This window comes from Lonchura striata, chromosome 14 (assembly GCF_050655825.1).
Source record: "Lonchura striata isolate lonStrDom1 chromosome 14, ASM5065582v1, whole genome shotgun sequence".
NCBI lineage: Eukaryota > Metazoa > Chordata > Aves > Passeriformes > Estrildidae > Lonchura > Lonchura striata.
Genome location: NC_140716.1, coordinates 4,843,844 through 4,870,237, shown reverse-complemented (window position 1 = coordinate 4,870,237; position 26,394 = coordinate 4,843,844). Strand labels below are relative to the sequence as shown.

General features: G+C 44.1%; 2 protein-coding genes across 4 annotated transcripts; one reads left to right on the top strand and one right to left on the bottom strand.

Annotated features, from left to right (window-relative positions):
- Positions 1-22: 22 nt before the first annotated feature.
- On the top strand, positions 23-4,313 carry NUDT1 (nudix hydrolase 1). The gene is made up of 4 exons (XM_021539692.4): positions 23-89; positions 541-697; positions 3,525-3,670; positions 3,882-4,313. The coding sequence occupies exons 2-4, from the start codon at positions 546-548 to the stop codon at positions 4,052-4,054; spliced, it is 471 nt and encodes a 156-aa protein (XP_021395367.1). The 5' UTR covers positions 23-89; positions 541-545; the 3' UTR covers positions 4,055-4,313.
- Positions 2,555-25,296, bottom strand: SNX8 (sorting nexin 8). 3 transcript variants are annotated; one of them, XR_014958380.1, is made up of 12 exons: positions 25,152-25,296; positions 17,470-17,660; positions 16,914-17,031; positions 14,583-14,704; positions 14,132-14,212; positions 13,038-13,198; positions 12,506-12,638; positions 11,356-11,424; positions 10,455-10,604; positions 9,939-10,088; positions 4,123-9,206; positions 2,555-4,030 (listed from the first exon to the last, which is right to left on the bottom strand). XR_014958380.1 is itself a non-coding variant. In XM_077786890.2 (12 exons), the coding sequence occupies exons 2-12, from the start codon at positions 24,219-24,221 to the stop codon at positions 9,093-9,095; spliced, it is 1,323 nt and encodes a 440-aa protein (XP_077643016.1). In that variant the 5' UTR covers positions 24,222-24,261; positions 25,152-25,234; the 3' UTR covers positions 2,555-9,092. The 3 variants fall into 3 exon arrangements, 2 of the variants coding, with proteins under 2 accessions (XP_077643016.1, XP_077643015.1); XM_077786890.2 differs by adding an exon at positions 24,188-24,261 and having other exon boundaries at positions 2,555-9,206; positions 25,152-25,234; XM_077786889.2 differs by having other exon boundaries at positions 2,555-9,206.
- Between the last annotated feature and the right edge of the window lie 1,098 nt (positions 25,297-26,394).

Genomic DNA, 26,394 nt, shown 5'->3' with positions numbered 1-26,394 from the left:
CGGCCGCGGGCGGGGCGGCGGCGGCGCGGGAAGGGCCGCGGCTGAGGGGGACACCGAGGCGGGCGCGAAACCGCGGCTGTGGGGCTGAGGTGCGCGCGGGGTCGGGGTCGATGATGTGGGGAAGGGGAGCTGCGAGTTAAGGATTCAGGGAGGGAGGTTAGGAGCAGCAAGGATTTAGAATTTGGGGAGGGGTTTCTAGGGGCGCAGGGATTCGGGGAAGGGGTGTTGAGGGTGGTCGGAGAATCTGGGGGGACAGGGGTTTGCGGAGGGGGTCGAAGATTGGGAGAAGGGGTGCTGGGAGAGGAGGGTGTTAAAGGTGGTCAGGATTCCCGGGGGTGTGGGGAAACAAGGATTTGGGAAGGGGGGGTCGAACTTTGGGAAGGCGGTGCTGAGGTAGCAGGAAAGCGAGGTCAGTGGGAGCGATAGAGGGACCGGGCACTGGGGCGGGGTGCTGGGCGTGAGGGGCTCTGTGCGCCCCCGGCTCCCTCCGAAGGGGGCCGGGAGCTCTTGGCACAGCGCGCCGCCTCGTCCCTCTCCCAGGAGCCATGCACACGTCCAGACTCTTCACCCTGGTCCTGGTGGTGCAGCCGTCCCGCGTCCTCCTGGGCATGAAGAAGCGCGGGTTCGGCGCCGGGCTGTGGAATGGCTTCGGGGGGAAGGTGCAGCCCGGGGAGAGCATCGAGGAGGCTGCCCGCAGGTGAGGGCTGGGTCCGCGCCATGGGGACAGGCATGGAGGCACAGGTGAGGTGTTGGACCATCGGCAGTGGGCTGCAGGTGGAGGTACCACGGCTTGTCTGGTCAGTGACACCCTCGTGTTACCCACCAGTGCAGTCATGACCCACCTCTGAACACCTGCTCCACAGATAATGAAGGATCATCCACATGTACAGAGAAACAGGATTACTTGCCCTTTGTCATCTGCAAATTTTAAACTCGTCCAGTCTGTGAGCAACTGGAACATCCTGTATCCTCTGTCCCATCTCCTGGACTCTGATTTAAACTGAGAATGAGTCTGAGTGGTGGGTGGAGGTTCTTGCACTCTTCAGAGAGGTGCAGGGCTTAATTTTGGCTATATAGGAGAATTACAACTTATTTAATTTAAATTATTAACCAAACTGCTTATTATTTGATTGTATGGTGACATTTTTAAGTGCTAATGCTGAGTTGTAGAATTTAATCAGTAAAAAGGCACTGTGTAATTTCTGAACCCTTTAGTACTGATTTCTTGTAGTTCTTTCATCTGTCTGGTCATTAAACTTAAGTTGCAAATCACAGCTGAATTGCTAAGTTCCTCTAAAAATTAGGTACCTTGTTCTTTACATGAATGTTGCTAATACAAAGCCATACTTTGCCATCTCCTCAGTTTCTGATAACGTGCCCAAAGCTGCCCTCGCACCTGCAGGAAGATCAGTCATGGTGTGCTCAGCTGGTTCCCAACAGCTTCTGCCCTCAACAGCCATCTCAGCTGTGCCAGCACAACCACCCAGGTCCTGTGGTGAGCTGGGCCCAGGGACAGAACGGTCTCTGTGCAGATGTGCTCCCAGCAGCACATGGCCTTAATGTACCTGACACTTCATCATGGCTTTTCTTGTCATTTATCATCTCTGAGTAGAGAGAGACATCAGTTTTGTCACTTAACATTTGCTAGACTTTCCTGCCACCAGTTCTGGGGTAAATCTAATGGTTTCACGTAGCATTTAATTCCTTGGGTGTGTTTACCTGTGCTGGCCTGAGTTTGACACCAGAACCTCTGTTTACACATGTCAAGTGCTAAAATTTTCCTCAATCCAAATGCAATGTGCCACAGCACAGCCAGCAGCTGCTGCTGGGGACTGTCCCCATCCCTACACCTGCAGTTAACTGGAATGACCCACCAGTTCCTGCTGAGGTCAGCTGGGCAGGAGCCTGTCCCAGAGCCAGGAGCAGCTGGACACACTGGCCACCTTGCTGGCTGGAGTACTGCTGGTGCAGTGCTGCCTCGGGGCACAGCCCTGCTGCAGGAAGCACCACACACTCCAAACTTCCTTCGTACCAATTCCACTCTGCACTGGCAGTTGAGGTCTGAGGTTGTGGTTCCATGTTGCTCTGTCTCAGCTGGGAGACAGCAGGTCTGGCAGAGGCAGCAGGTGTGAAGTCTCAGCACGGGGGTAGTTAAATATTAAGCCACAACACAGAAGTTCCCAGAACCAGTAAGATTTCCATTTTCTGCTGTGTACAGCACATTCCTGCAAGCACCTGTGCAGGTCCTCAGTGGCACATCTTGTAAGGGGAGCATTTAGTGAATGAGTTATTTCTAGTTTGCCACCTGTAATGTTCCCATTTGCTACAGAGCCAAGCAGCTGATGGATAAATTGCCTGGAGAACTGTAGCAGTGTTGTGCTTTGTTGTTCAATTATCAGTGCCTGTAAAAGGAGGCTTTTAGAGTCATTGCTGGAAAACTGCCTCTAGTTTAGACATAGAGAGCTTCTCAGAAGATAAACTAAAATTAGCCAAGACATTAATTTGAAGTATAATTTTGAAAGATGGGATCCATGAAACCAACACCAAAGAAAGCTGGAGCCTTAAAATAATTTCCATTACATTTTAAAATTGTTGTCCCTGCCAAATAGGCAACTGCATTAATTATTAACTACAACTAAAGATACACAGTTTCAGAGTATTCCTTGGTTTTGTACATTAAAAAAACCATTACTAACTTCAAGCCATGCTGCTTCTGTTAGAGGGAGGTAAAATTAAAAAAGCCCTGAGCACAGAACATAAAGAAAGGAAATAACTGAATGTGATTCAAGTAGCTGTGCATGGTGGTGCGTGGAAAAGAGCTGGCACAGCTCTCCAAGTGCTCTTAAAAAGTCCTGCCTTCTGGCCTCTTGTTATGCTCAATGTGCTTCCAAGGAGCAAAAAGGCAAAGTTTGCACAATTGCTTTGTGTTTTTTACACTGCATTTGAATGGGAAACAGAATTCTCAACCTTCTGTGTGCAAATGGTTTTATCAAGTGCGTAATTTAACTAAGCTTCAGTTTGCCTCAAAAGTAGCTGACTGTGTAGTAGATATAGATGGTCTTTCTTTCATTACCTGCTTCTGCACAACTCTGGAAGGTTCAGCTTGAAGTTAGCAAAGCCTTTTGCCTGTCTAAATTAAGTGTATCTTGGAGTTCTGAAGCCACACCCAGCTACAGTCTCATGACTTCACTTACCCACTCCTCCCTTACCACAGAGATTTAATGTCACAAGGACTAAATTATACTAAATGATCAATTCTCCTGAATCTTCCCCTTCCAACACAGACTGTTTTCCTGCCAGCCTCAGGAGCCTGAAATAACACACAATCCCACCTGACCTGGCTGCACTGTGGTGTTGTAGCTTTGTGGCTTGGTGCAGGTCAGAACTCTGCTCTGTTGTACTAGAAGAGCTTTCACCTTTGGTTCACCCTGGTTTCAGGGTTTTGAATGTGTGAGTAAAGCTAATGACTGCATTTTTGTCCTCCCCATGCTCACTTTCATGTAAGAAGTCTTTTTCTTGTGCAGGGAGCTCCTGGAGGAGAGTGGACTGACTGTGGACACCTTGCAGAAGATGGGTCAGATCACATTTGAATTTGTAGGCAACTCTGAACTCATGGACGTTCACATTTTCCGGGCAGATCACTTTCATGGAGAGCCAACAGAAAGTGATGGTAGGTGGCTGGTGTGGGGAAAGGAAGGATGTGCATGCTCTTCTGAGATAGCATTGCCCTTATAAAATGGAGAACTATTCACATGAAAATGCCTTCCAGAAAGAGGGCAACTGGGCTGTAGAGGGAAGCTGCTTGTTCCAATATTCACAGTGTAGGCAGCAAAAATCCATGAGCGAGTCCCATGCAGAGTTCTTTTGTTTTCTGCCACCAGAAATGCGGCCGCAGTGGTTTCAGCTGGACGAGGTGCCGTTCCATTGCATGTGGCCAGATGACAGCTATTGGTTTCCCCTGCTGCTTCAGAGAAAGCTGTTTCGGGGCTATTTTAAGTTCCAGGGACAAGACACCATCCTGGAGCACAGCCTGAAAGAAGTGGAGGAAGTTTAAGAAAGCAGAAGCAGTCAGCCCACATGCTACTGCCCACATTGGGCTACAGCATCCTGCGTATGACTTACAAGGATCTCCTTACTCAGCTCTCCAGAGAACAAGACTTATTTTCCAGGTCACTGCAAAGTAAGGAAAGTAAGGGGGTTTCTTAGAACAGAAATAAAAGCAAGAAGATTTTTCATGCTGTGAAGTCCCTGGTTGTGGTAGGCTTTGGTGGTTATGTGACCACAGCTATTAAAAACTTAAGTGTTAACCCTTTTTAGTGGCTTAAGCTTTTCCCTTATGGGTGCATTTTTTTTTTATTATTATTAAAAATACTTTTTCTAGTAAAAGCATGTGTTGTTCTGTTGCAATAGTGCTGTGAAAGCCTTTTGAAAAGTTCAAGATGCTCCAGCTGAAGGCAGTTTGAGGTTATGGGAGTTAAGAAAGAAGCCAGAGGTAGATGTACAGTCCTATCTCAGCCCAGCTTTCACTGTTGCAGCTCCTGCTGTGAAGTCGAACTATTTGAGCATTTCAGGTAAAAATATGTGGAACCAATTCAACTTCCAGCAAGTTCCTGTTGCAAAGTGCCATCCCCTAGGGCTGCAGGCTTTGTCTCAGGGCAGGAGCAGGTGACTGCTCAGCACTGATGTCAGCCCAACCCAGCACGGTGGGCAGCACAAGTTTAATCCAATCACGCCAGAAATAATACATCACATGTGTAACTTCTTACACAATATTTTTTTTTTCTTTTTTTCAAACACTTTTACAGACATGTAATACTCACAGATAGAATCTTGGAATGTCATGTAGGATCTGTAAACATTTCCAGTCTACCAGCTGTAGTAATAGTTATTTAATTCCTGCATTTGAATAAAGTGCTTCATACATAAGGCTATTTGAGCAAAGCAAAGATACAGGATATTCCAGCCAGGCAAAATTCACACCCTCTGAACTGTGTGGTTTTCTTTTTTCCTTCCAGCAGTTTTGAAAAATTTATACCACTCAAAAGCATCCTTCTTTATCTGCTCAGCAAGCCACAGCTCAGACTTCGGAGGATGAATTAACACCTGAAAACCTTACTTTTCCTTTTGTGCTGCTCACTTATTTACAGAGGTTTTGATACCCACCTCTGCTTCTGACCTGGCAGTGAGGGTTCCTGGCTGCTCTAACAGAGCATGGCTTGGGACAAATAGAATAAGCATGAAAGGACAAGCAACTTTTACAGAGTGTATGACCTTACTGCATGGTAGGGAAGGGCATGACTGGCAGCCAATACCTGTTAAACACCTTGGTTTATTTCCTGATGGAAACTGTAAATTCCTGGGTGAGAGATAACATGTGACAATCACGCAGAATTACTTTGTTCCTCTAGGAGTTTGGGTAGGAATAAAACAAGCAGAGCTCAAGCTTGCACTTCTCTGTTATCCCACCTGCAGTCAGGTGAGTCCTTTCAGGAAGGTGCTTTCCCCAGCCCTGATTTTTAGCTCATTTCAAAGAGCTGGGATGTTACTGCTCCTGCTGCCATGAGACTGATATGGTTAACTAAGTTCTGTCCCCAGCTGGTGATCTTTGTCTTCTAGTAAACAGCACAAACTGAAGAGTGTAAATTAGCCTGTTACAAATTCCAGGATTTACACCCTTGCATGGTTAAAGGAGAATTAAAAGCACTGGAATGTAGCAAGGCACTGTTGAACATGTTACAAACTTAGGAAGAGCAACTTGCCAGGAAGATGGAACAAGAGGGAAAGAAGGATCCCAGATTTAAGGTATTGTAAATAGAGTCTTGAGCCTTTCAACATGATACTGACAAAAAGCCTGTATATTCCCACTTCACAGCTGGAAGTGGAGAAGCCCTCAGGAGTGACAAAACATAGAACCCTTTTCAGAGAACAATTTTCAGGCAGCCTTTCAGGGTCTCAGGTGTTTACTGCCCTGGTACCTCCAGGACTGCTCAAACACACACAGAAAAGCTTCCATTCACAAAAGCACAGTAACACTTTGGCACTGCATCTTGCAGGAGCATCAGATCTCAGATAGGCAGCACACACTCCTCAATCAGTCTGGCTAGGTTAGTGTTTACTGCAGAAGGCAAGAGCATGGAGGTAACAACAACTGTTTTCCCCACATTGTCTAGGACAGACAGACAGCTGAAGTCAGCTTGATGGATCCTTGGAGTCCCTGCTGCTTCCCTCTGGAGGAAGGAAGCTGTGCTTGATGCTGCCCTCCAAGTCTGACAGATCCATAAACTGAACGTAACAATGACAGTAAGGAAATCCCTCACACATTGAGGTAAACAAACAGTGCTATTTGCACACGGATCAGTCTCCCAGAAGAAAGGTTTGCAAACTAAGGCTTGTATGAAAAATAGTGCCTGCATGTGTTTAGGAATGAGACAGAAAAACTCTGAAAGTGCCAGATCAGCTGGATCAGCTTTGAGAATGCTGGGCCTCAGTTCTCAAATACCTGCTGAACAGAGTAAAACCAAAACAAGAAAAGCCCACTCCCAAAACGCTCCTCAAAGACATGAGGGCTGACAATGGAGGAATGGGGTGTTTCTGAAAACAAGGTAATTTCAGCTTCTTTATAGGTCTTGTGATGTGTGTATTATTGTTACAGTCTCTGCACTAAGACTGTACAGGTTGTGCTTGAAGGTGAACAGGAAAGAAGAGTTAGCCTAAAGCCCTAATGTCATTTTGATGTTTGCTTTTTGGGGGGTTGGTTTTTTGATTCTAAATCAACTTCAAAATTGTAATGTTTTTCTAGAAGTGAGAAGTCCAAAGTTCCATTCAGGCTAGTCCTTTGCAAGCACTCCTACAGAACACTGCCCAATCAAACAAGTAACTTATGAGACCCAAAACATAAAGTATTTTCTCAATTTCACTGTTCATCACATCAGGCAAACAAGTGAGGGAGGATGAGTGCTGAGACTAAGCCAGCCATAACCAGCCAGCGCCTTTTGATAATGCCAGGAGTGCAGAGCATGGAAAAGTCTGGTAACACACTTTGCACACTTGAACCACAAACCATCTTTCTAATCAAGACAAGGTCAAGCAGAAAAACCTGTTGTACCGTGCCTGAGATTATATCTTCTCTGTAACTGGACTGTAGAAACATTTCTCTCCCCTGACAGTTTGCTCCAGCTTGTGAGCAGAATTTCTTGTGCATCGCATAGGAGATCTCCAGGAGAGAATTAAATCTGTCACAGCCATTTGAAGTTCATCTGTCTCACTGGGCAAGGCCCATGTGCAGGAGGAAAGTGAGTTAACATTTGAATTGTTGGAAAAAGCTCTTAATGCATTCTGTGCAAGGTTGGCTACACACTGCTTAAGGCCCAGCACTCAAGGAATTCACCTATAGCAATGTATTTACTCCACTTTGAGGAGTGTGAGTAATGTTTTTTCAGTCTCCTGAAACTGGGCAAATGACTTCTCTTGCTCCTAGCTGAAGAAACTAATCCAGAATTTCTACCCGGGCTAGGAAGAGTTTGTTGCACTGAAATTTCTAAATTAAAAAAAAAAAATCAAAACAAAAAAGGTTTTGTGATTGGAGGATTTAAATAGATTTCCTGATAATGGGGAAGTTCCCTAGTGGGAAAATATTGTAATGGTTCCAATTTAACAGCAAGCACTCATCCTTGTTAATGTGCTTCCTTTTTTACCCATTCGAGGAAAATGCTAAGAAACCAAGTCACAAATTCCCCTTTGGAAGCTATTTTGGCCCCAGAGAAGTCAGGTTCAGGGAGTCCTGTTCACACAGGGTTTTGCTGCAGACGTTTGCAGTTTGATTATCAGTTTCTCTGGAGGATATGCACCATTTCCCCTGAGGTAACACGACATGTACGTTCTCCCCCTTTGCCTCCCAAGGCAAAGCCACTGGAGATGCAAAGTGGAGAATGTTTAGTCCCTTTATCACAACCACAAACCATTCTGAAAACCCCATTACCAAGGGCTGTGGCATTTTAGAGATGAGAACATTCACTTAATTGTCTACTCTCCTTCACAAACAAACATACTGCAATGCTACCTACAGCCAAGAAGAATGACAGTAACATCCTGATAATACTGAATTTTTGCTAATGAACTTTATCAGCACTGTGTTCCAGCCTGCTGGTGCAACAGGATACTTCTGATATTACACCAAAGAAAACACCAGCCTTGAGGTCAGCAGCTCACCAACAGATCTGAACAGCCACTCACCAGATGGAGGTCAGAACCTCCAGAAGAAATAAACAAGCTACCTTGTAGCTGTTCCACTCCTGTAGTACAAGTGGTTCACAATTAAGGAATGTTGTAGTCAATTGTTTTCTCATTTATGCTAGGCAAACTCCTCTGAGTTCCTGAACCCAGCTGTCTTTGGCCCCAAACTGAAAAATATGAGCAAGTCCCCAGGCTGCCCTTCAGCCGTGAAGGGAAACACACTGACAATACAGTCCATCCAGCACCACCAGGAAAATCCCTGTCACGGAGCAGCGCTGACGCCTGCCCAGCTGGCTTACAGAATCCAACCACTCCACTCATTTTGTGCTAAGGTCTAGCAGTTAGAAATCAAATCCAGATGCCTACAATGGGATGGGGGATGGCTTTCAGCTTTTCTTATGCACACACATCCCTAACACAGGCCCTCCAAGGCATAAAAGCAATTTATCTCCACTACAAGCAAGTGCTTCAGCTATCCTGTTCATCTCAGCACTTCAGAGACGTGCAGAGATGTGTCAGCACAGCTGCAGATAAACACGATTGGAGGACTGTTAGTACAGGATGCAGAGGCCTCAGCAACAACAAACACTGCAGCACTCGCTGTGCCAGGCCATATCCCGACCCCATGAGGAGTGTCTGCAGGATAATGAACCTCAGTTCTGCCCCAGGGCATTGCAAAATTACAAAATTGTCTCTATATCCGTATGTTCTGCCCCACATCCAGTCTGTCTAAATCAGAGAGCAGCTCAAAGCAGCAGTATTAAAAAAAAAAAAATAGCTGTTTTGGAGGATTCATTGGAGGTAGAGGTCCCACCCCTTCGTTGATTGCCCTTCTTGCTCCATGTGGGATGCTTGGAACATTAATTGGAAAAGAAATTTCCCTCTGGAGGTGAGAGTGGCGGAGTTGGCATACTGCTGGATCCCACAAAAAGGCAGCTCAACTTCGGCTTCAATTCATTCCAAACTTTACTCATCTGTGAGTGGAGAAGGAGAGAAAGCAGACATGACCACACAGCAGCTAACAATCTCACCACATGGAATTTTAGCAGCAGTCTTGGGCATTCAGAAGCACAACACAAATTTGCTGAAGTATTTTCAGGAAGTTTAGTGGACCCAGAATGTTCCTGTCAGACCAGGGTAGCTCCATGAACATTTTCCTGAGCTTGTATGGAAGGGAGATTTCCCTTCATCAAATTCCTTCACTGAAGGGATGGAAGGGATCTGAAGGAGAAAAGACTTTTCTAATATAACCAAAGCTAGAAAGCTGTATGTAGGGAGTATTAAAGGCCATATTTAGAAACTCCTTTTTGTTAAACCCTAAGTTTTAGAGTAAAACCTGGAAAGTTTTCTTGTCATACAACATATTGTGTAGCTCAACAAAAAAACAGATTAATCTAGCAGAAACACATCATTCATTAAAGAGTAGAGATTTAATGGTTGGGTCTTTTTCAGTTACTCACAGGGTAGGGCCAGCTACAGATGAGAGAAGAAAAAAAAATTGCTGCAAGAAGATACCATCTTTTAGAGGGGTTAGAGGCCAACCCTGATCCTCACCCCAAACTGGAAAAACCTCAGATAACTTCCTAATTTATGAGAGAGCCCAATTGCACAGATGATTAGAGGATGAAGGCCAATGGATGAAAACAAATCCATTAGTATTTGGATGAATTCGTATCTGGTGAAAAAGGACACAGTCTAGAACTCACCTCTTTGTGACCCTGAATCTGGGAGTTGACAAAGGCCCCCAGAATGTGAGATGTGAGAGGCAGGTAGATGTGGATGAGCTGTGTCTCCTGATGCAGACAGTACAAGGAGAAGTAATTCCGCAGCTCCATGGTTATGATCGCATTTTCTTGCTGAAAGAAGTGACCAGGAAGAGGGTGGGAGAAAAGAGAAACGGGAGAAAACAGCATTCCTCCCCATACCAGCAATTCAAACACATACCAAAAACCTAAAAAAGGCAGCTCCTGGAGCTGTTTGATACAACCAAACTGCCCTTTCCATCATGCAGACTGCTGCTTCCCATAGCTCCTGCAGATGATGTGCTGCCTGAGAGGCAGTAACAAGTGTTGAGGCAAACCAACATGTTTTCCACGTGGCACAGCGGGGAGCACAGATTTCCCAAAGTACAGGCCACCCTTTCTGCAAATGTGACTGAGCTCCAGAGCAGCACCATTACAGAGTCCAGTCCCATCTTTTGCTCTCTCAGGTGCATGCCCTACCTCCACAATCCGAGACTCCAGTTGCTCCACTGATTCTGGCTCTTTGTTCTGCACAGTGGCACTCATCATCTGCTTCTTCATAACGCTGTACTTGTGCAACGCTCTCTGGTGCTTGTGCAATACCCCCTTCTCATGCCTTTCACACAGGTCCTTTATGGGAAAAGAAAACAGCAGTGGAGCCAAGAGTCAGCAAACACACAGCGGAGTACATCAGGACACACACGTGTGGTCACACTTTGTCATTTCTACACTGCAGATTTTTGCTCCTTTGTCTTCAAGAGGGTCAAAAAATGCCAGTAGCTAAGAATATAAGAAACAAAACTACTTGAACCCAGACCAGTGAACTTAAGAGGCAACCTGGAGCATCACTTCTGCCAACGTTTTGGCTCTTATCAGCCTCTTATCTTTCCTGACCTTCTCAGTATTAAGTGCTGGCAATTAATTAAAGTGCTGGCTCAAGTCCTTCAAATTCAGTCCTGGCCTGGGAATGTCAGGAGAGGCTACCACATACAGATGACCAGAAGATTAGTATTAAAAAAATCCTTTCATTCATAACTGAACTCATGTCTCCATGAGCAAATCAATAGCAATCTAGTTCACTGCTTTGACTCAAAAGCAGCCAAATCTAAAAACAAAAATTTAGCTGATCCATACAGTTTAACCAGTCATGTTTTTAAATTCCTTGCAGAGTTTGCTCTTTGGCAAGTTCTCATCATCAGCTGAGCTATCAGGAAAGCTAGAGCTCCTTATGGCCAACAGCCACTCCCCTCCCTCTGCCAGATGCCCAGTTTGCCTCTGAACTGGCCTCACAGACAGTTTTCCATCCAGTTGGCGTTACACCCTCTAAAAAGCACAAACTTGCTCTAAACAACTTTCTTGTTGGCAGAACAGCAGAGCTCACTTTATAGGACTGGAGTAAATCCAGGAAAAGGTTCAACTTCTCCACCACATCATTCTCTTCCTGTTTACCCTAGAAAACAAGGAAAAAGTACATTTTACGTAAGCCTGGCATCACAGCCCTTCATCCCCCCACACACCACTCAGGCTCTCACTGCTCTCTCCAGGGCACATCAGCGCTTACACAGCTGCATCAAAAATCTCTCCCATGGCACTGGAGTGTTTAGTCTTCAGTGTGCAGAACAAAGACCTGACTGAGGAAGGAACAGCTTTTCCAACTGACTGATCATTAGAAGAAAAGGAGTTGGTTTCACAGGCCCATGTGTCAGTCCTTTCAGCGCATTCTGCCTGGAATTCCTTCCTCGTGCAGTTTCCTCCAATCTTTCATCTTCCCTTCCTACAAGATAACTAATCCATTAAAACTCTTCCTGCATCTTCCCCGTAATAGTTCATGCATCAGAAGGCAGAGATGAGACACCACGACAAATTTCACTACCAATTTTTATTTTATAGAATACTCTTTTCTTCCTGTATCAGTAGAGCTCTCTGGAGCATAAACTCCAGAGAAAGAGACCTGGCCTGACTGATCTACAAAAGCACACTGTTTTAACACAATGAGATGAAGAGCACTGAAGACAAAACTATTACTTTTCCTTCCCAGACTGTCATGTTCTCACATCATTCTGACAGTCATTACTACTCTGTACACTTAGACCAGAATGTGGTGCTTCTATCTGAGTGATTCTGATGTAATGTTTAAGTACATGAATATGAAAATTTGATTCAGAAGTTATTCTGGGTTCTCTGCAGCAGATTAATAAAATGGAACACAGCACTTTTGCACAGCTCACCCTAGTAGTGAACTTAATGTGTGCAGTAACCATTTAAAAGTAAGAAAGAAAGCAGATTTTTCCTTCCTTTCCATTGTCTGTTACATTTTTTCCCAATTTAAACACAGTCCAGGTATTTCACACAAGCTTGAACAAGCAGGCTGTTGGTTGAGGATGTGAGTTTGGATTACAGTCTCCCTCTTAACTCTTGAAGGGCTTATGTCCACAGAGCTCATGACCGAAGATGAAATTTAGGGCAGCAGTGTGCCTCATTCATGTTACAAAAAGAAAAAAAGAAAAAAAGGACAAAAGTAAAGGACTCACCTGCTGCACAGCCTTATCTGCCAGAAGTGCAAATTCAACAGACAGACCCTTCAAGGCTTGTTTCAGAGTCCCCCATGTGTTGTTATTCAAAGCAGCCCAGGAAGGAAGTGGAGTAGTGTCTGAGCCCAAAGCACTGGAAGGAGAAAAGCAGTGGTCACATCTAGGAGACAAATTCCACTGAGTGGATAAAGTTATTTGCAGACAACTGTTTCAATTCTGTCTAAATAGCTCACGGTGCCGAGCTACTACTGTCCTATCACAAATGCAGAGTTAACTGTGTACATACTGGGGAGAGAGACAATAACACAAGTACCCAAATGTGAAGGTATTTCTGTTTTCATTCCTCACTCTACAGAATGCAGCCTTAGTCAATAGTGTGTACTTCCTTCTTTTAGAAAAGGAAAATTTATTATGTCCTACAGCATGCACTGAAATACCCATTTTTACAAGACCATCTGCAGGTAAACTTTACAAGAGTTTTGAGTTCCAAACCAAGAGTAGAAATCAGCAAACCCTGTTCCTCCAAACCTACCTTAGCTCCTTCCCAAATATGAGGAGGTCAGAGGCGTTATCGATGGCTCGCGAAGCGATTCTCTCTGCACGGTCCCGGAGCTTATAAAAGCTGTTATAAATATTTCTGATCAGCTCCCTGCTGGCAGCAAACTGGGCCTGAATGTCAGCTGGGAGGAAGTCCTGAAAAAGTACAGAGGGATTACTGGTGGATAAATCAGAGGCACACCACAGTCTCCAGAGGGACAGGCTTCCCTCCTGTGCTCACTCTGCCACTGTGCTCTAACAGCTCTGCAGAGATCCGTTTCCCACTTAGGTGTCCAAGTCACATCTCTCACAATCAGCCCTAATTTTCAGAGGCAGAAAGAGGTTCAAATACCCAGCACAGAGTTGGCAAAATCTGCAATTTTTCTATATCTTTAAAACAGGGTTTGTGAGGTTTAAAGCTCACAAGTTCTGATCTGATCCTACTGGTAAGTCCCAGCCCAGTAAAGTCAAGCATGAACTGAAAGTTCAGCTTTTTTTTGACCAGTTTACAACTGGTAAAAGCCTGAATTAAGCTCCAGTTGCAAAACCTTCTGCAAGCATTGCAGGAACCTGAACAACAACTTGTTTTGAAATTGCTCAATGAACACAGTGGATGTGTACTTAAAACTTGTCATAGCACCAATCACTGGGATAAACAGATATATGGAGAACTTATAACTAGCTTTTCCATAACAATCCAAATTGCTCTCCCACAGGGAGAGAACAGACAGAATGAGGGCATGAGCACAAGGGAAAGACATCAATCTAGACATTACCTTTTAAATTGTGCAATTTGTGCATTTGTTTGTTATGCAAGTACAAGTAATTACAGAGAAACACGTTCTAAAAGCAGGATTCATTGTTTAATCTATATCATATTCATGAACCAGAATTTAGCTAGAAATATCAGGCCCTTAAGAGTCAAAAGTTTATTTGATCTTTTCAATAAAATTACAAGTCCTTCAAACTCTGGAAACAACTGTCTCCTACTTAAGGTGTCCATCACTGCACAAATGCCATAATTGAAGCACCTGGAGAAGAAAGATATTTGAAGTAGAATAACATGTTGCAAGAAATTCATATACATACCTTGGCCTGGGTAGCTAATCTGCAAGTCACAAATTCATCTCCTACTCCCTGGACCAATTCTCTTAGCTTATTCTGTACATCCTGGAGAAAATATAGAATCAAATGAGCAAGAAAGAACTATGAAAAAATACTGGCAGTTCACACAGGTCTCAGATATATTGCAGCAGCAAGGCACAACTCAGCAGATGCAGCTTTACCCAGGTTAAGTTTCATTTAAGGAAAAGCATAATCTCTGTTCCCCTAAGAACAGTTATCATTTTCAAAATATTACACTGCTGGCATTGAGTGAAATTACCTTCCACTTTCCACTGTGGAAACACCTACTGAGAGAAAATTCTCTTCATCCCAGGGAGCAAAGCCATGTAGGTTAACAGCAATTCTGAATGCTGTGCCCAGCGAGGCAGTTACAGCAAGACTTGCAAGCTCAGGACTATTGCTAACAAACACTCACTGAGCCACTGAAGGACAGGAAGAGTTTCAAGAGCACATCTTCTGAGAAAGGGGGATGTCGAGCCACCAGGTTTATAAATCGCTTCAGCGCTCTCCTCCTCGATTCTATGAACTCACGATCAGCTGCAGGAAGAAACATGAAATTTCAATTAATGCCCCCACATTACATCTCAGAAAGAAAAAAGAAATCACTGCAACAAAAACCAAACAATGGATACCTATAGTCTGTCAGCTCCCAAAACCAGACCTTTCAGACTGACCACCTGAACAAATATTCTGTCAAGCATTCTTTACCTCTTACCAAAATCCAGCATACATAGCTACACATGGTATTTCCACAGGGCGGGTCAGGGAGGAAGGACAAACAACCAAGCCTAAGGCCTGAAACCTCCACTTACAAACTATGGGCCTACAGAGATTCTTCTTCCCCTGAATCAATTCTACAAAGGATATCCCAGCCTGTCTTAGGACTCCCAAGATCAGCATCCATCCTTTTCATGCAAGACGTCAAAAAGTACTTTGGAAGACTTGCACAGCAATCTGCAGTACATCCATCCAGAGTCTTTACTTATAAAACTAAAACTACAAAAAAAAAAAAAAAATCTGTTCATCTTGCTGAAACAGGAAGAATTTCAATCTGACAATAACTGCAATAGGGAAGTAAATAGAAGTTCCTGGAGTTCTTCAGGAACAATAAAAAATAAAACCAAAAATTAAAGGAAAAGAAAGCAGCATAGAAAGAAATTGAAGGAATGCTCTTATCTATGACAATACTCTCATATCATGCAGGATTTTAACTCTTTTGACACTTCACCTACACGGACATTTCTGAACTCGTGTACACACTTCCTACAGGATGTGCCTCAGATGGTTGCTGTCCTCCAAACGAGCAGAGTAGGTCATCCATCTCCATCTGACTGATCCCCACTGGGATCCGTGTAACTCAGCAGAGGGGCACACCAAGGATGAAGCACAGAGCTTTGTCCATCCAGGTCTGGGACTTGGAGGCTCCAAGAGTCACACATCTATACTAATCCAACAAACCCTGCGTGCTGCAACACCATTTGTCAGTCCATTAATCTACTCTGAAACAAGAACTACCCATTCCCTTTCCTTTTTCCTGTTTGCAGTTTCCAGTAAGCCCACTTCCACAGTTCTTCTATATGCAGTCACTGGACTAAAAGCAAACACTCTCTGCCTTATCACAGCTTTGCACTGTTAGAACTGTTCTCCTAGCACAGTTTGGGAACTAATCCTATCAGTTTTCTGTCTAAAGTTATGCTATGTGTGGGAAGAAATGCAGCAGTGAATGCAGGGAAATATCAACAGACCAGCAATTCAAGGAAGTAACATTCCCTGACAAGTGAGAGATACTGGGAGCTTCTTTCAAGCATCCTCTGTCCACTGAGATTAATCAGAGGTCTCTTTTTGCACATGTGTTCCATGACGTGGAAATTCTGGCTGAGAACACTGAATCAGGTTAAACTCACACATGGGTTTCACAACCCCCAAAAAGTCTTCACAATTCACATCCCATCATAAGAATATATGACCATGGAAGCTTTTCAGGGGTGTAATTTTGCTTTGCTCCGGTTCAATATACACCCTGCTCTGCTCACTGTTTATCAATTCTGCTTTACTAGAGCAATACATGAATTCCTCAATTGAAATCAATTATTTGAAACACATTGAGCTTAGCACCATGGGAAGGAGAGAAGACACTAAAAAGATTGTTCTTTCACAGATAAAGTATTAAACAAGACAGAATTTTATACAGTTATACAATTTTTGAAATAATAAGTGCCTAAAACTGGTGTCAATATTTGAGATTAATGAAAAAAATGTTCCTGAAGGAGCTTTGATATGCTTTCTGTCTTGGGATAGTTCTTGGTTTCTAGTCTAACTGCTAAAGTATACTTGAATGAACTTACATGGATTTCATTTAGGTTGGAAAAGAACTTTTAGGATCAATGAATCCAGCTGTTGAACTAACACTGCCAAGTCCACTACTAATGATCACCACAACCTGTTTTTCTAAGAAGCAATACCTGCAACTCTGCCATGCTCTTGTGTAGAATTACACCCAAAATCTTTTTAAGAAAAATCAATAGAAACTGAAATTTTGCATTCATATCTCACCTACAGGAATTTCTAGCATGGCAGTAATTCACACCTCAAAGTAATACACACAACTATTGTGTATTATAACCTCAAAGCTGTTGTCTGAGGCAAGCAGAAGTCAAGACTTTCAACCTTTTAAACATTTCTTTCCAACAGTATCATGCTTGCACCGTGAAGCAAACTCCAAGTCAAAATGCAGATGCAGCTTTACCTCCCAGCATCCTCTTTGGGGGCAGTGCTGGCACCATGCGGTATGGGAACTTCTGCAGCAGCATCTCGTGGAACACCACAAAGTCGTTGTAGCGTCTGTACACCGAGCACTTGAATCGCTGCAATTAACGAGGTGGGGATAAATCAATGCACGGCTTAGACAGCAGCACCTCCACTTTTTTTTTTTTTTTTTTTTTTTTTTTTTTTTTTTTGCACTGTAAATACAATTCCTTCACTAGCTCAAATCAGTTTGAAATATCCAGCTACCTACGCCAATTTGTTACAAAACCATTCTGTTTTTGTTGTCATACACCTGCTTTTGTACAGAGCTCAGGTTTTCAAGCAAGTGAATTCACAGACCATTCTTCACAGCTCAGTTAGATGGTCCATGCTGCAGAAGCCCAGTGCTACTGCATTACAAGTCAGCCCACACAACTGGTCTACTTAAAACCAGCATCACCCAGCACATCTAAAACACTCAGGATTTGCTAGGAGAAACTGCACAGACATTCTGAGGAGGATACATTCTCAGCAAGCCCAAAGCCTGTTCACATTACCTTGCTGGAAACCTCATATTCCACATGTTTCAGAAAAAGGCCCTTCTTCTCAGGTATAAGCTCCACCTGCACACTATCCTTGCTCAATAGCTCTTGTAGGGTGTGGGAAAGCAGCAGTGGATTTCCCTGGGGCGTCTGCATTAGAAACTGTTCAGCTTCCCTTGGTTCATTTACTGGAGGCTTTGCCAAATCTAGAAGACAAAAAGGGAAAAAACAGTAGACCTGATAAGATATTGTAAAAGAAGGAGCCTTAAAATATTCTGTTCCTTTGCTTGGTGCTTCTGGAGTGGTGCAATACAGGCAGAAGCCCAGCCAGGCCACTCCCCTGGGAGGATGTGCTGCTTTCACACGTTCACATCATCACTACCTCCCTGCTCGCAACACCCAGGAGCACCACCAATTATATCGAGTCACAGAGACATTTCCACTAAGCAAAGCATCACAGGCCAAATTTGTCCTGTGAATCAGCTAAGAGGCCTGCATTTCCTGTCTGTCCAGCTCCCACCACAGCAGGATCTGCCAAAACGAACAAAACCCTTGCTCAGCACTTTTGGATCCTGCCTAGAACAACTCATGGAAGGAAAGAAAAATGTGTTGTTTTACCACGCTGCAGAAATTTAATCCATTAATTTTGCACCTCATTACAAAGGAAGGAGACACTTCATTTGACATAATTTTATTAAACTCTATGACAGTGTGCTACAGTGAGCATGAATTACAATAATTTACTATGTCAACATACTTAAGTTCCAAAGCAGAGAGAAAGGTTCCTAATAAGGGCTACCAACCCAACAATTCCTCAATCACAGCAAGCTGTGGCAAAATCTTTAAAACTTACCTCTTCTCTTCCACTGTTTGTAGCTAGAAAACAAAGAGTTTTTGACAGCAAATTTGACCATAACTGGGCAGCTCTGGACAGTAACTGACTCAGATGCAGAAGTGAAAAAAGATGGGTCTTAAGAATGTGGCCCCAGAGGACAAATGACATCAAAGAAAGGGCAAAGCTGATGACTCAGAGTGTTCTCTTATCAAGTGCCTGACTGCAGCCTGTTATCTCACCCTGACTTCATAACTACATCTATTATGTGACTGTAAACTAAGCTTACATTGTTTTTCAAAGCCATCTTTTCTACCCATTCTACACATAGGAAACAGTGTGAAAAATGAGGGTACAACCCTGGACTCTGTTCACCCCATACCTGAGTTCTGCTCTCCAGTCTGGAGCAGGTGGGTTGCTTCCTCTCTGTAAGAGGCATGCTGTGAACAAGCTCTTTATAAAGCATGTCAAATCCACTGATGAAAGGCACCTAGAAAAGCCAGGTAGGCTTCATTATCCCTTCCTTGCCATTGTGCAGAAGTTCTTAAATATATCTACAATTTTGAGAACACAGTAAAACTACAGGAGCAAGAAGCATTTCTTTCAGCTTCAATACATAGTTCAAAAAGTTGTTAACTGGGTAACAGATTAACTCAAGGAAGATAAAAAGCCATATCCTTTACTTGAAAGCCCTGACCTTCTCCTGATAAGGATTTCCCAGCTGCTCCTTCATGTGCCCTAGGCCCTGATAAACAGGGAAAACAAGCAATCTTTAATTCCTCAGACTTCATAACAGACACTTTGCTGTTTGTTCCATAAAATGACTTAATGAAACCAAACCAAATTCAGGACAAATGACCTTATCCCATATGCCTCATCGGGCTTGAGATTCCTGCTAATGTGACTCAGAGAAGCAAGTCTTAACACCTCTGCTTTAATAGACATATCACCTGCTAACCCCACCTATGCAGCAGCTCCTAAAGATGTCCAGCTACCTACCAGAAATCTGCAATAAAATAATACAAGATAATTCAGTGTTGATATGGGATACTGCTGGATGAAGTGATAATGTCTGTAGAGCACAAGGCATCCTGGATTTCCAGAGCAGCAGTTCTCAGTGTCCACCCTGGCAATTCTTGGGTTTAACTGCTCAAGACACAGGACAGCAGATGTTGTTCCTCCAATGCACACATACACATCCCCCGCAGAGAGTTCCAGAGCCTTCAGTGATGCTCAGCCACTGGCTGATGTTGCAGAGGCCTCCCCTAAAGGGGGCTACTCAAAATGCACCCCAACTAACTCCCCAAGCAGTGCCAGTCTGTACTAACACATCTCCTCCTGCCTATTGAGTCACTGTCTCTGCTTCCCATCTTTCTGCTGGACAACCAACAGCACAAACCAGCCCCTGAACTGGGCTCAACATTGTCTGGTTAACTCCTGGAACCGCAAAGGCAAGAGACAGGTATGAGGAGAAAAGAAGTATAGGGTGAACCATGAAACTCTCACTGTTTCATCTTTAAGCCCCAGAACCAAACTGCTGCTGAGGACTCTGAAGTTCATTACAGGTCTGAACCCCATTACCCAGTAAGACATCTACAGAGTGTTGCCCCACCAGGCAAGACGCCACAGTCCTTTGTCAATTCAGCCATGTTGCCCTTTTCCTGGTAATTTCTCCCCAGTTTTTATCAAATTATTCTCTAATTTTGCTTTCTAAAAATCACCTACAGGATATGCCTTCTCTTTATCAGCAATTCACACTCTTGCCTCTCCCTGAAATACTCTGTAGCTTCTTTACATCTCAACCTTGTCTAAATGTGTGAAATCACACAAACCAGACAATCATGCAAACAAGTTTGAATAATTACTGTTTAATTAAAAACCTCAGCATGTCTGGTATCAACAAGACAGAGTGAATCTACACCATCAAACACAGGTCTGAGAACACAATAAAATGACTTGGGAACAGCTGTTTAACCTGCTTTAGGAAACGCTTATCATGCCATTAACACTAACCCTACAGAGCAATATATACTGGAGTTATTCTTCAGCCCATTTTTCATTCTACTTACTAAAGAGCCTATTTGGGAACAGCCTCAAGAGCCCTGGCCAGGAATGGTGGATAATAGTGGCAACTCATTGGTATGAGCTCCTGTGTTCAGCCAGTAAAAGGATTTACATGCATTGTAACAGGACACTTAACGCTTCCCATCACGCACTCTCCGCTGGAGAACAGCTAATTGTGAAAACGTTCCCTTTGGTTTCAGCAGATCATTATCTTGTAAAGTTTATATACAGAGAGCAGCAAGTGGATACAGAAATGAGGTATGGAATGGTCCTCTGGAACACAGGGAAGCAGATGAAATAAAAATCAGCTTTTTCCTACAAGCTAGGCTTTTGCTACAGCAGTTTCTCATCTGTTCTCAATAAGGTATCAGGAAGTGGCCTGATACAATTGAAAACAAGTTGATATAAAAGTAAAAAATAATACATACAAACATACATATGCAAACGAGAAGATAACAAGAGGACAAGACCTAAAAGTTTGAAGAAGCATTCAAAGCATGGCCTAGTTTTTGTTTGGTTGTAAAAGAAAACAGCTATGAAAATACTGCATAATACTTTTTTTTTTTCTGTAACAAGTCAGATAGCCTTTGGACTGAAGGGAGTTGAGGAACTTACCCAGAGAAAAATGCAATAGAAAATTTCTCTACTTCACGCTTTAGTTAGTGTTTCATGCTCTAGTTAGTGCTCAACATTCATTACTCCACTGATACAACTGGGCAGCAATCTGCCCTCCATGGAGTTACCAGTTTCCTTCATCCAAATTTCCAAAATCATGCGTTTATGAAAGCCAGAGCAAAATTCCAAGTACCTGGATAGCTGCACAGAGTTTTCACATGTGAGTAAGCACACCCAGTAGAGCGATGCCAGGGCTGGAAGCAGAGGTGGTAAATCACAACATTCATCTCCCTTCCCTGTTTAAGCTCTGCCAATCAAATTTGGAGGCCTTATCTCCATTTTACAGATGGCTGATGCTACCAACTCCTTATTACACCAGGTGATAATCAGATAAATTTATCCGACATACTTAAGTAGATGGTGCCACAGAATTACTTACTGTATTAGTAGCATGTTTACTAGAAGGAGTAAGAAGCCTGTAATGAAGCAAAACCTTCAGGAAAAGCAGCTCAGATCTCTCCTCCCTCATCACAGGCTACAGCTGCGCAGAGCAGAAGGGATCCAACCCACAGGAAATGCAAGGAAATATGAAAACTGACTGGTTTTGTGCACAGATACCTCAGATTTCTCCCTGGAAAAAGTGAGGGCTCCACTACCAACTCCAGGGCCAGGAATATTAAAGCAGCAAGGTAAATATCATTCATCAGCATTTCCCTTTCCTTTCTGTCTTCTCATGAGAAGCCCCAGGAATTATGGAAATGCCTCTCCCCCTCATCATGTCAAAAACATTCCTCCATATTTCCAGAATCCAGCGTCCACATCAGCTTCGCTGAAAGCTGGTGCAGATTTCAACTACAAATTCATCTTAGTTCTCATTTTTAAAATATTACATAATTTGAAACTCCCTTAAAAAATAAGAAAAACAGAAGTCCCACAAAAAAAAAAAAAAAAAGGCAAACAAAACTTTTTTCCTATTAAAGGCTTTATGTTTGTTTTTTTTTTTTTTTGAGACAAATGCACACAACTTGTTTGGGTTGAAGAATTTAAAACCATGCAATTTTTATCTCAGGAGAAATAAGAATCAGTCTAACAAAGCTAAGTGCTGCACAGCTGTGTGTTCAACATGGAAGGCAGGTCTGTATTTCTTACAGGGTACAAGAAAAGTTCTCATATTTAGCTTCACTCTAATTAAGAATCTCCTTCATTCTTCCCAACAATTCCCATGTAAATACAAGCTACCCAATGCCAAAACAAGATAAAATAGCACACACTATCATAAAATTGGATGCTAGAAACAGGCTCCAACATTTTGTTTTTCTCCTTAAAAAAGCCCAAAACTCCACCACCACAGATGCCAAGTATGTACCCTGCACTAGTTAGTTTGGGTTTTCTGGGGTGTTTTTCTTTGGTTAGGTTTTTCTATTTCTCCTTGGTTTTGTTTTTTTTTTTTTTTTTTTTTTTTGGTGTTGCAAATAGTTTGGTTTTGGTTTGGGAAGGGTTTTTTTGTGGTTGTTTGGGGTTTTTTCCAAGTTTAAGATAGTTATTCAGCACTTGGTGCTCCTAACGATGAAACAGAGAAGTTATGCCTCAACTCAAAAATAGATGAAACTATTTAAACTTTATTTAGCAATATTTAAAAAGCACCTGAATTTCTACAGTCCCTTGAAGCTCTAGGCCTCTTGCTGCTTCTCAAACTACCACAATCCCATACTCCAGCAGAAAAAAACCTCAACACCAACTTGTCACACAGATTTACTGTGTGTGAAGAACTAACCTTAAGCCTCTTGCCCTGTTCTTTTAACTATGCTGTTGGATCATCAACTGATTCATCTGATTTCCCAAGTCTGGGGATACAAGGGACACATTCCAGTCACAAGTCAGCCATGAGACACAGACCCCAGCTGCAGCCAACACAATAAAGTGAGATGCAGCTACTTTGAAGAAATAACAGGATTAGCAGAGAAAAATCCAATGAGGAATGTGCCCTAAGATTACAGGGACAAAAAGTCAAATGATCACTAGGGCTGGTTCCCAGCTCTCATTTTTCAAAAGACGTTGGAAGTGTAAAAATTCACACCCAAAAATGTAACCCAGCAAGCAATAACCCAAACAACTACTTCGGGAAACTTTCACAAGGACGTTTTAGCCGGGCAAGTTTCCACAACCAACTGTCCTTATAGAGGTCAAGAATACCCCATGAAAAGAGAGTTTATCTTTGTTTTGCTTCTCATTTTCCTTACATGTTTCTCACCCTCCTGATTATGCTTGATGCTTAAATGCTTGCTTAGCATTTAAGCATTAAAAATGGCATTGCCACTCCAGACCCGTGGTTTTTTCACACATTTTATAGTTAGAACAAGCGCATTCTTATCCCAAATCCTGTCAAAAAGCAATCATTAAATCTCTCCTCCTTTTGTACCAATCCCACATGTCTGGAACTGGTTAATTTTTCTCCCTCAACCTGCACCAACACATAAAACTTGAAGACTGTGGGGGAAATCAGTGGTCACGTGCAAATTATTCTGTCTGTAACCTGCATAGCCTTCCCACAGGCTGGACACACAGTTGGAGGTTTACCATCAGAACAAAAAGAGACACCTCACTCCCTACAAAGCCAACACCTGGATTACTCCCTGCAATCGTTGCAAAACAGACTCTCATGGAAGTAAAAGCAAAAGGAAAAAAAAAGTCAATAAAAGCCACTCTACAAAATTGACTTCTACATGCTGGACATTATCCTTTTTTGTTTTCTCTTCGATTGCATTAAAGTACTTCTACTTTTAGTACTGCTAAATAAAAACACAGCATTTGTATGTGCTCTCATAGCGGGCATCAGGGATACCTATCAGGACTCTCATTACTCTGGGTATTTCAATCCTCCCAAAACACTCACTGACAAGCTGCTGGTCTCCAAAAGCAATTACATATGGGTGTGAAACTTCAAAGATCTCTGAACCTGGATCATGATGCTAAAAATAAAAAACATTGCTGCATTGACAGCATTCTTTTTCTTTAGCCAAAATCATTATATACTCTCTCTCAGTATTCATCATAAACTTTCTGCCAAAGAAAACCAAGTTTTCTAAAGAAGGCTGAGTAGATCAGAAAGGTACAGAAGCACCACCACCAGAAGTTAATCAATGCAAGAATACTCTACTTGCAGACAACCGTTTTACCTCTATAAGGCTCCTGAAGCAGATGGTAAATCCATAACAGACATACCTGAGCAAGCTCTCTCTTTGGTACAGTAGGACATTTTTTCCACAAAGGCTGCTGCTCAATATGTTACATCAGTCCTGGACAGAAATATTCCAAAATAATTTATTTATAAGCATTTCTGCACGGGGAGCATCACAGGCCTAACAAGAGTAAACTCACAGTGGATCCTAAATACAATCAACCAAACCATTTAAAAAAAAAAAAAAAAAAAAAAAAAAAAAAAAAAACACAGAGCAGGTACGAAACTTCAGCCACTTCAAAGAGAACCCGCTAAAAGTTTCCTTCAGTTCTTCAGTTTAACTGCTCAAGGAGTCTAACATGTTATTCCCTCAATTCACCCAGAGCTCCCTCCATCTCTCATTTCGCAACAAGCGCTGGCAGCATTTGGCTACAAGTTTCTTCATCGCAGACCCAGCTGCACGCTGCTCAAACTCCAGCGCCAGGAGCCGGTGCTTTCGCCGCTGGGAGCGGCGGCACAGGGAGCGCCCGCGCCGCTGGCACGGACCCGCTGCGGGAGGGTCCGAGGTGCGCGAAGCCCCCGGGCGGGCGCGGAACAGGCACGATATAAAAAATAAATAAAATAAAGTCCGAGCAGCTCGCAGGGAGCGCTCGGCCGCGTGCCTCCCACGGGAGAGCCTCGGGACGCGCCCGGTGCCCGCGTCCAGCCCCGCAGAAGGGCTCGGGGAGCTGACCACCGAGCTGCCGCAGGTAACCCCGGCGGCCCGGGCTGCCGGCGCTGCCGCTCCTTCCCCCGCGGCCCCGCACGGCACCGCTGCGGCCCGGCCGCGGGAGCACCCGGGCGGGGGCCGGCGGGGTCCCGCCGCCCCGGGGGGAAGAGGGGAAGGCGGCGGCGCTTCCCCGCAGGTTTCGGCGGCGAGCGTGGCCCCGACCCCGGCGCGGAGCCCCGTCCGCTCCCGGGCGGGCAGCGCAGGGCGGGGGCGGCCCCGCCACCCGCATCCCCCCGTACCTGCGGCCGTGCCCGCGGGCGGCTCTCCGTCCATCGCGGCCGCGGTCATGTGAGGCCGGGGCGGCCGCCCTCCCCTTCCTCCGCAGCGCCCGCCTGTCAGCGCGGGCGGGGCGGGCGGGCAGAGCCGCCTCCCGCGGGGCCGGGGGCGAGGGGCGCGGGGGTTCAGCCCGGCCCCGGCCCCGCGGGGCCGTGCCGGGTTCCAGCGCTGCGCAGCGCGGCCCCGCTCGGGCAGCGCCCCGGCTCTGGGGCTGCGCTCGGACCGGCTCCGGCAGGGGCACCGAGCCGTCCCCGCCGCTGACCAGATCGCTGCGAGCGCCTCTGATCCGTAAAACACATCTCCCAAGTACCTTAAAGCGTGTAAGAAGTGATCGGCTCATGGGCTTAGTACAGGATTATTCCGATGTATAACTGCTTTATTTTTTGAAATCTGAAGTGATGGTTGTTGTGAACTTCAGGGAGGCTTTCTTGTGAGCTAGGAAAAGTAGGTAGTTGTTGAAGCTGTGCTTTGGGTTTCCAGTCACGCAATCTCAGAATCAATTGGGTTGGAAAAGGTCTGAAATGCTTGAGTCCAACCTGTGACCAAGCACCACCTTGTCACCCAGACCGTGGCACTGAGTGCCACGTCCACTCTATCCTGAAAGACCTCCTGGATCTGTGACTCTCCCACCTCCCTGGACAGCCCATTCCAATGTCTCAGCAGAAATCCCTCCTGTGAAGAAATCCCTATGAAGAAATCCCTCCTGATGTCCAGCCTAAACCTCCCCTGGCACAGCTTGAGACTGTGCCCTCTCATCAGATGAATTACTCCAAGCTAATTTTGGTATATTTTCTTCAACCGAGTTCCTTTTCCCGTGGCATTTCTACCGCCATCCAGGTGATTAATCAAGTCTCCTATTCTCAGTATTTATTTATATTTTGCATGCATCTGGATTTTTGGTAAATTTGGTAGAAATGAACACTAAGCTATTCAGAAAAGCACAGAAATATGAACATTTGAAATGCAAATACACTTTCCAAAACTACATAAAAACAAGAACGTCGTGTATGAGCACCTCTCATTTTATTAGGTTTTTTTTTCCCACTTCCTGTACTTTATTAGTCAGGAATGATATAGCTGACATGGTAAAAAAAAAGGTGCATGTTTTGTACAGCAATTTTCCTAAAAACACTGTCAGACACAAAAAAAAATTTATAGATTTTGGACTTCCAGATTGAGGTGTTACAATCCATAATAATGCTTTAT